We start from the raw sequence: 10,165 nt of genomic DNA, 5'->3' as shown, positions 1-10,165 counted from the left end.
CAGCCGGGAGCAGGAGACAGGGACCGCGGCGGCGAGCTGAAGCGCGGAGCTCCCCGCGCTCGGAAGAGACCGCGCGCACGCCTGGGCCGCGGCCCACAACCCCGACGACATCGTCGAGCTCCCGGGGAGAGAACCCCAAAGTGGACCCTCAAGTGACTCGGTGAGACGCAGCGAACCGTTGGGAGCCAAGATACGTACATCTAAAGATCGGTCCGTTCTGGGGAGCCGGCAGCGGCGCCAGCGGGATGGCGCATGTCTCCTGCGGGGGGCGAGCGCGTGGGCAGACTCGGGGGTCGGGGGTCGGAGGGCATGCGAGTGGCTGGCGGAGTGGGCACCCGGGAGCAAGTGGCCAGGCGTCTCCTGGGGAGGTGGCTGCTGCTGCGCCCCCCTGCTTGGACGCTCGGGCTTCCCAGGGTGCAGGAACTGAGGGCCGTTTCCTTTCCTTTTCTTCTTCTTTTCGGAGTTGCAGTCTCACTCCGTCTAAAATCAAAAGAGCCCTTCCTGGGAAGAAGTGACTGCTGTTGCCAGACTCTGCCCCACCACTGAAACGCCAGACCGGACACTGGCAGTGAGGGCTGCCGTGAGGGAGGGGGCCGGAGGCAGAGTCCCCAAGGAGCGTCGGAGAGTGGCCGCCCCAAATCTGGACAGGCCGCCACCGCCTCCAGTGCCAGGCTAGGCTGCAAGGCCCCACCACTGGGACCTGAGGTCCGGAGACTGTGGTACTTGCTGGGGCGGGAGCTATCCTGCTATCCTTCCCGACCCCGCGTGCAGCAGGAAGAGCAGTGTGTAGAGGAACTGAGCAGCCAGTCTGAAGCAGAGAGGGGCTCCAGGGTGGCCTCTGCAGAACAGCAGACCTGCATCTTGAGATCACCAGGGGGTGATCTCTGCATTGCTTTGGGTCTGCTCTCCATGAACCCAGAAAGGACCAAGCCCAGTGCACAAGCCCTGGTGGGTAATGGTGCATGTGGAGCCCCAGACAATCCACCCCCAAAGCCCACCCTGAGCCAGCTGCTGGGCAATAGATGCACACAGTGGCTCCGACTGAGGTGGCTGGTGAGTGAGGAGATGACTCCCCCCAGTCCCTAGCAATGAGTGGAAGAGATCAAGAAGGCAGGGTAGAGGCTAGAGGCCCCAGTCTCCTGTCACAAACTGGGCGGCATGGGAGCTGTGACCACACTCAAAGAGGAAGGAAGGAGAAGAGAGCCCAGGGGACACTGAGTCAAGTTACTGCCGCCAGTCACAGGTGTGCACCGGCTATCAGTTGCGGGGGGTGGGGTGGGGTGGGGTGGGTGGGATAGGGGGGATGGGGGGTGAAGATTCTAACATCTCAAGTTTCAACAGGAAGAGGGAACCTGCAGTAACAGGCCTGTAGTCACAGAACCTACCACAGGAGGGAGCTCCCCCCAAAAGATATACTAAAGCTGAAAAATCTCTACCAGCATGTTTTTTGAGGTTTTGATTTTCTTTGGTTTCCCTCTCTTTCTCTCTCTCTCTCATTGTCTTGTTTGTTTGCTTTGTTTGTTTTTTGGTTGGTTGGTTTTCTCTTTTCTTTCCTTCTTTTTTTCCTCTCTTTATTCTTTCTGTTTTCTTTTTCTTCTTTCTCTTTTTTCTCTCCTTCTTTCTCCTCTTTTCTCTCTTATACTCTATCTTGGACTCAGGGACTACACGAGCATATCCATTGTAAGGCCATATAGTGTGGAGATGGAGAACAAGTACCAGCTGACCATTCACCAGAGAGCAAGCATTGTGACCCATCAGTAGGTTCTGAATCCTAGTGGTCCCTCCTCCACCGCTTAGTAAGTGCTTCAAATTGTAGAGAGCACAATGCCCCACCCCCACCTCTATTTCATAATTGAACAAACCCGGAGGCCCAACTCAGGGAAGGACAGAAGGTAGAGCAAATATTAGTGATTGCTTCTCCATTTCCCACGGAGCCATGGAATTAGAGAGAAAGATAAGAGAACTGCTAAAAATGAAGAAAACCCCACAAAAAAATCACTGGTAACCTCCAGAGCCCCAACAAAGAGTGCCTGAAAGAACAGCTACTGGAGCACAAACAATGGCTATCTCTGGGAACAACTGTACCCAGAAGGTACTTACGGAGATAAGAGAATTGTTGGATAGAATGAATAAATATCAAGAAATGTGGCTGGGCATGGTGGCTTATGCCTGTAATCCCAGTATTTTGGGAGGCGGAGGCAAGAGGATTGCCTGAGCCCAAGGATTTGAAACCAGCCTGGGCAGCTTGACAAGACCTCATCTCTACAATAAATAAAAAATTAGTCAGGCATGGTGGTACTTCCAGCTACTTGGAAGGCTGAGGCAGAAGGATCACCTGAGGCCAGCAGGTCAAGGCTGTGCTGCCATGAGTGTGCCACTGCACTCCAGCCTGGGTGACAGAGTGAGACTCTGACTCAAAAGAAAAAAAAAGATCAAGGAAGTGTGGTACCAGTGGGGGCACAGACACACAAATCATAGAACCAAACGAATGGTAGAAATAGATATAAATATGTCCAACTGTTTTCTGGAAAATGTGAAAAGGCCAATCAATGAAAAATAATAGTCTTTGTAGTGATATAAGAGCATCTCCAGGCAAAATAAAAATGAGCCTTCACCTAAATTTCACACCTTATTCAAAAATTAACAGAAAATGATCACAAACATAAATGTAAAAAAGTACAATGATATAACTGCAGAAAAAAAAAATAGGAGAAAATCTTTGAGATCAAAGGTGAACTGGCTCTCAATTGTTTGGGGTGGGGGAAGAAAAAAAAACTATCCAATTAGAAAATGGACAGAAGAATGGAGGAAACATTTCACCTAAAGAGATACACAGATGGCAAATAAGCACATAAAAGATTTTCAACATTATTGCCTCAGAGAAACAAACCAATTCCATAATGAGCTATTGCTATACCATGATTACAATGGTAAAAAATAAAATAATAGGAAAAACCCAGTTGTTGGAAAGGATACTGAGAAACTGGATCATGCAAACGTTATTGGTGGAATGTAAAATGGTACTGCCTTCTGGAAAAATAATGTGGCAGGTTCTTATAAAACTAAACAGACAACTACTATATAGACCAAACAATTGAACTCTTGGGCATTTACATCTGAGAAATTAAAACATATGTTATTATATTATTAATAATATCTAAAACCTGAAAACAACCCAGCTGGCTTCCAACAAGTGTATGATTAAACAAACTGTGGTACATCCATACCATGAAATACTCTCAGCAATATACATGCAATCACTTGGTTACAACATTATACTATTAAAAAATGTCTTCAACAAAGATTATGATTCAAAGAAACAAGAAAATATTGCCCACTCACAGTAGAAAATATCCTTGAGAAAGCACAGACATAGATCTTACTAGATAAATACTCTAATGAACTGTTTTAAATATGCTTAAAGAGCTAAGTGAAATGAAAAAACTATAGGAACCAGAAGGATGATGTCTCCTCAATAAAGAGAAAGTATAAAAAAGGAACCAGATAGAAATTCTGGCGTTGAAAAGCACAATAACTAAAATGAAAATTCAATGTAATTTTTCAACAGTATATTTGAACAGGCAGAAAAAAGTGTTAGTAAACTTGAAGATGGTCCATTGAAATTATCTAGCAATGAGGGAAAAAGCATGAAGAAAATGGACAGAGCCTAAGAGACCTATTAGACACCATCTGCACATAACAAGATATTAAAAGGAAGGGAAAGAGAGAAAAGGAATTTTTGAAGAAATAATAACCAAACAATTCTTAAATTTCATAAAGTACATGTATCTACCCATCTAAGAAGTTCAATGAACTTGGTGAAAGATAAACACAAAATTCACACTGAGACACATAAATGATTGATAACCAAAAATAGTCTTAAAATCAGCAACATGAGACCAACTCACCTTGCCCAAGCAATTCTCAGTAAAATTAACAGCTGATTTCTCCTCAGTAACCATGGAGACCAGAGGCAGTGAGATGACATATAAAAAGGGGAATAGAGGAAACAAGTAAACATACCTGTCCACCAAGAATTCAACATCTGGGAAAACTATATTTCATAAATGAATGGGAAAATATAACAAAGAGACCTGTGATGACTGTACCAGTTGAAATAGATATTAAATCAAAAACTGTTACAAAGACAGAGACATTTTCAATTGATAAAAGTGCCAGTTCATCAAGAAGATATAACAATTATAAACACATATGTTCCTATCAACTGAGCCTCAGAATGTATAATGCAAAAATTTACATACGTGAAGTGAGAAATAGGCAGTTTTGCAATCATTATTGAAGATTTCAGTACCCACTTCCAATAATAAATAACCGAAGGTCAATAAGAAAATAGAGGTCTCGAACAATATTAGAATGAATGAACCAATGAAAATGAACAGACATAAACAGAACACTCAGCCAAACAAGAGAAGATACAGTTTTTTTTCCTCAAGTATACATGGAACATTTTCCAGTACATTTTAAAAGACAGACTCCATACAAAGTATCTTTTCCGTAACAATGTAATCAAACTAGACATCAATAGCAGAGTTGGAAAATTCACAAATGTGGAAATTAAATACCACAGTATTAATCAACCAATGAATCAAAGGATAAGTCACAAAGGAAATCAGAAAATACTTTGAAATAAATGAAAACAAAAACACAACACATCAAAACTTATGAATGCAGTGAAAGCAGGGCTTGGAAAGGGCTTTTTTTTTTTTAGTTGTGAAAGCTTTCATTAACAAAGAAGTTCTTGAATCTATAACCTGCCCTTACATCTTGAAGAACAAGAAAAAGAGCAAGCCAAACCTGAGGCTAACAGATACATGGAAATGAAAGCTTAGAGAGAAATCAAAGATAGAGTAGAAAAACAATAGAGAAAGTCAAAACAACCAAAAATTGATTTTATGGAACGATCACTAAAACTGATAAACATTTAACTATACAGACTGAGAAAAGGGAAAATACCAATGACTAAAATTAGAAGTGAGAATGGGAAAATTACTACAGATGTTACGGAAATTAAAATGGGTATAAGAAAATACTGTAACCAACTGTATATCAACAAATCACATAATCTCGATAAAATGGACAAATTCTGGGAAAAAAAGAACGACAAAAAACCCCACAAACTACCCAGCTGACTCAAGAAAGAATACAAATTCTGCCAGCCTTAGGCAACATAGTGAAACCTCGTCTCTACAAAAACCCCCAAAACTAGTCAGGCATAGTGGTGTGCACCTGTAGTCCCAGCTACTCAGGAGGCTGAAGTAGAAGAATCACCTGAGCCCAAGAGGTCAAGGCTGCGGTGTGCTGTGGTCGTGCCATTGCACTCCAGCCTCAGTGACAGAGTGAGACCCTGACTCAAAAAAAGAAAAGAAAAGAAAAAATATAAATTCTAATAGATCTAGATTTGAATCAGTTATCAGAAACCTTCCAACAAAGAAAAGCCCAGAAAGCTTCACTAGTGATTCTTACCAAATATTTAAAGAAGAATCAACATCAATATTTCTCAAACCCTTTCAAACAATAGAAGAGGAAGTACTTCCTAACTTATCTGATTAGATCAGATTCACCCTGACACCAAATCCAGGCAAAGGCATTACAAGAAAACTATCTATCTATCTATCTATCTATCTATCTATCTATCTTCTATCATAATCTACCTACCTACCTACCTATCTATAATGTGACTTACCACATTAATAGAACAGAGGAAAAAAACACACATGCTTATCTCAACTAACGTGGAATAACCATCATCAAAATTGATCATGCACTTGACAGATTCCAAAACTCTTTTATAATAATAATAAAAAACCCCACCAGAAATAGAAAGGAACTTTCTTAACATGATGAAGGGAATTTATGAAAATCCACAACTATCTTCATACTTGATGGAGGAAGATTGAAAGTCTTTAATCGTAAGATCAAGAAGACCAGGATGCCCTACTTCTATTCAATGTTATACAATAATTTCTAACCAGAGCAAGTAAGAAAAGCAAAGCAATCAAAGGCATCTAAACTGGAAAGGGAGAAGTAAAACTATTTTTACAAATGACATAATCTCAAACATAGACATTTCTAAATAATTCACAAAAATACTCTTAGAGCTAATACATGAATTCAGCAAAGTTGCAGGATACAGGACCAATAAACAAAATTCATTCGTATTTTTGCACTCTAGAAATGAACAATCTCCAAATACGTTTTTTTTTTTTTTTGAGTTGAAGTCTCACTCCGTCACCCAGACTGGAGTGCAGTGGCACGTTCCCAGCACTGCAGCCTTGACCTACTGCGCTCTGGCGATCCTTCTGCCTCAGCCTTCCAAGTAGCTGGAACTATAGGCGCGTGCTATCATGTCCAGCTAATTTTTGATTTATTGTAGAGATGAGGTCTTGCCAAGTTGCCCAGGTGGGTCTTGAACCTGTGGACTCAGGTAATTCACTCGCCTCAGCCTCCCAAAGCACGGGATTACAGGCTGAGTCACTGAGCCCGGCTCCCAAATAAGTTTTTTTTTAAAAATTTCCATGCATGAATAAAATACCTAGGAAAAATTTTAACCAAGGATGTACTAGATTTGTACAGTGAAAATGACAAAACTGCTGAAAGCAATTAAAGAATACCTTAAAAAATGAGAAGGCACCCAGTGTTCATGGATTCAAAGACTTAATATTATTAATATGGCAGTATTCTCTAAAATGATCTACAGATTGAGTGCAATCCTATTGAAACCTCAGCAGCCTACTTTTTGGCATAAATGGAAATGGATTTTAAGGTTCATAAGAAACTGCAACACAGCAAATACCAAAACAATTTTGGAAGGCAGCTATGCTAACCACTATACCACCAATGCAACAAAAACAATTCTGAAAAAGAACAAGAAGGACCCACACATCCCAATTTTAAAAACGTACTATAAAGCTATGGTAATAAAGGTGGCATGGTACTGACATAAAGATAGATATAGAAACTCATAGGATAGAATTGAGGGTCCAGAAATAAACCCATGCTTCTAAGGTCATTCAATTTTTGACAAGGGTGCCAGGACAATTCAATGAGAATAATCTCTTTGACAAACGGTGCTTGGACAGTAGGATGTCTGTATGGAAAAGACTAAAATTAGACCTCTACTTCACACCATAGAAAAGCAAAATCAAAATGAATCAAAGACCTAAATGTAAGAGTAAATGGCATAAAACTCTTAGACAATAACAGAAATAAGTCAGATGCTCAAGCAACCTGAGGAAAAAAAGAACAGATAAACTCGATTTCATCAAAATTAAACACTTGTGTGCATCAATGGATACTACCAAGAAAGTGAAAGTCGGTCTACAGATGGGAGGAAATATTTACAAATCACGTATCTGATCAGGGCCTAGTATCCAGAATATATAAAGAACTATAGCTTAACAACCAAAGGACAAACAGACCAATTAACAAATGGGCAAAACATGTGAATAGACATTTCTCCAAGGAAGGCATACAGTGGCAACAAACATATGAAAATATGTTCAACATTAGTCATTAGGGAAATGCAAATCAAACCACAGTGAGGTACCACTTATACCCACTAGGATGGTATAATTAAAACAGTAACAATTACCAGAGAGAGAACAGAAAACAAGTGCAGAGGAGGATGGGGAGAACTTGCAACCCTCATACACTGCTGGTGGGAATGTGAAATGGTGCAGTCACTGGGGAAAATACCTTGGCAGTTCCTCTAAAAAAGTTAATATAGATTACCACACGGTCTGATAATTCTACACTGAAAAGAATTAAAAACATGTATTCAAACAAAAATTAATACATGAGTCCTGGCAGCACTATTCATAGTAGCCAGAGGATGGAAACAACATAAATGTCCTTTGATGGATTAATGGATAAACAAAATGAAACAAAGACTGTATATTCACATAATGGAATATTATTCAGTCATAAAAAGGAATGAAGTACTGATCTGTAGTATGATATGGATGAACCTTGAAAATATGCCAACAGAAAAAAGCCGGTCACAAAGGTTACATATTGTATAATTCCATTTATATGAAAAATCCAGAATGGGAAACCCTGTAGTGAAAGAAAGCAGCTGAGATTTGGCCAGTGTCTGGGGAAGGGGACAGGAGTCCATGCTGACGCGTGAGCGGCAAGGGAGGCTCCGAGGCTGTGAAGGAGTCTCCCCAGGGGCCGACTCTGAGGAAACGCAGGAGAGGGCCCAGGCCACCATCTCGCTGGTGGAGCGTGACTAGTTAATGGGTACGGGATTTTCTTTTGAGGTGAGAAACTGTCTTGGAACTAGATAGCTAATGCTTGCAAAATATTGTGAATGTGCCAAATGCCACTTAATGACTTGATTTCACACGGTTAATTTCATGTTATATGAATTTCACCTCAATCAAAAGAGTGAGTATTCGGGGCTGAGGTAAGACTCAGAGATGCATACTTCGCAAATACTTGACGACGAAACTATTGCTATTTACAAAGGGAAGGAACAAGAAACTCTTCTCAAAGATTGTGTACAAGGTATGATATCTACATTAGCAGGTCATTTTAAAAAATAGGCTGTCATTTTCATGCCAAAAAATCATGGTATCAGAGTGCCCCCAGAGACAAAATGTAACTGATGATGTCATTACATTTAATTAATTTAGTTAAGATTGCCATGTTGAAATATCCTGCAGCTCTGTGAGTTGTAGAACCAGTGCTAGTGTCCACCACAGTGCTGGGCACACACTAGGCATTCACTAGGCAGCAGTCACTGTGGTGAGGTCCCTGAGGGCAAGAAGTCTGCCTTCTTTCTCTCTGCCCTACTGCTTTGCCTAGGGATGGCCACGGGCCGAGACATACCATGGAGAAGAGGAGGGAACTCTCCTGTGGCCCTGGGGAGCACGTGCAATGGAGTCTCTCTCCTGCAGCACTGGACTGGCTGGGGCCAGGCAGCGTGCTATAATCCAGGGGGCCCAGGGTGACAAGTCGGAGCTCAGGAGAGAGTCGGGAGAAAGCTCAGGAAAGGACAAACAACTGCAGAGAAGGAGGGGCACTGAACCGCTTACCTTGACTCCAGCTTGGGGCACAATCGCCGCGAGCATCCTCCTTTCAACCTGGGCCTGTCTCTGCAACTTCTTCCTCTGGGACTTCTCCAGCCACAGGTCGTCCATGCTGACGCGTGAGCGGCAAGGGAGGCTCCGAGGCTGCGAAGGAGTCTCTCCGGGGACCGACTCCGTGGAAACGCAGGAGAGGGCCCGGGCCACCATCTCGCTGGTGGAGCGTGGCCTCCGAGCTGGCCCAGTGCGGGAAGCTTTCTGACCACGGGAGCAACTGGGCTTCTGGCCTGCAGGCTCTTCCCAGGGCATGTGGTTCTGGAGAGCAGAGAGGGGGACATGTGAGAGATCAGGGAACGGGCGTATCAACTTAGGGACACATTGCCCTTCCTCTGCCCAGTTCCTTTTGTGTGTGGCTCTGTGTTTGGGTTCTCAAAGTACAGAGTCCGGTGAAATGCTCTGTTCATAGCAATCTTGGAAGATGTGAACGTGAGGAACAAAACAAAGCGCACTTCTGTTGAAATGTCTACTCTCAAGACTATATTTTAAAATCCACGCTTCTTCTCTGATCAAATCATTAGGTCTTGGAAGTAATCACTGAACTTGGCAGCTCATTAGAAATGCTTTTCAGAGGCGGAGGGCTAAGATGGCTGACTGGAGACATCTCACAACTGTCTCTCTCAGTGAGAGAGTCTGAAAGGGAGACTGAACCTGGCTCTTTGGAGTTCTGCCTGGAAACCCAAGCCGAGGTTCATCGACAGACACCTGGGGCCCCAGAGAATAGTCAGATCCAAGCCCCAACCGACTCCAGAATTGGCCCTGATGCAAGATCAGGAAAGCACCCTTGGCAAAGGAAGCAGCGAATGAACAGGAGAGATTTTATATACCTTTCGCAAACCTCTGCAGACCTAGCCAAGGGAGAGTCAACCCAGGTCCTCTCTCTGCACTGCCTTCCACACCGGCCAGGACAAAGGCACTGACTGGGTCCATGTGGCTCCTGGAGCACTCCAATTCCTGGTAAGTCCCGGTGCTAGAAGTCACCTGCCCCCCCACTAAGAGATTCCGCAGGACATACTCTGCAGGGATGCTCTGTACCTTGTGGGTGTCCCCCCCCCCCC

The 10,165-nt window shown here is 42.9% G+C and overlaps 1 protein-coding gene across 1 annotated transcript in view; it reads right to left on the bottom strand.

The window, feature by feature from the left end:
• The window catches only part of LOC103268632 (rho guanine nucleotide exchange factor 4-like), a 43,913-nt gene extending 34,554 nt beyond the window's left edge, over positions 1-9,359 (bottom strand). The window contains exon 1 of the mRNA XM_021716351.1: positions 9,060-9,359. Coding sequence (XP_021572026.1) covers positions 9,060-9,359 — 300 coding nt within the window. The remainder of the gene's footprint in view (positions 1-9,059) is intronic.
• Between the last annotated feature and the right edge of the window lie 806 nt (positions 9,360-10,165).

This window comes from Carlito syrichta, unplaced genomic scaffold (assembly GCF_000164805.1).
Source record: "Carlito syrichta isolate Samal-C Ts95f unplaced genomic scaffold, Tarsius_syrichta-2.0.1 Scaffold104795, whole genome shotgun sequence".
Lineage (NCBI taxonomy): Eukaryota > Metazoa > Chordata > Mammalia > Primates > Tarsiidae > Carlito > Carlito syrichta.
This window is presented reverse-complemented; position numbering and strand designations above follow the sequence as displayed.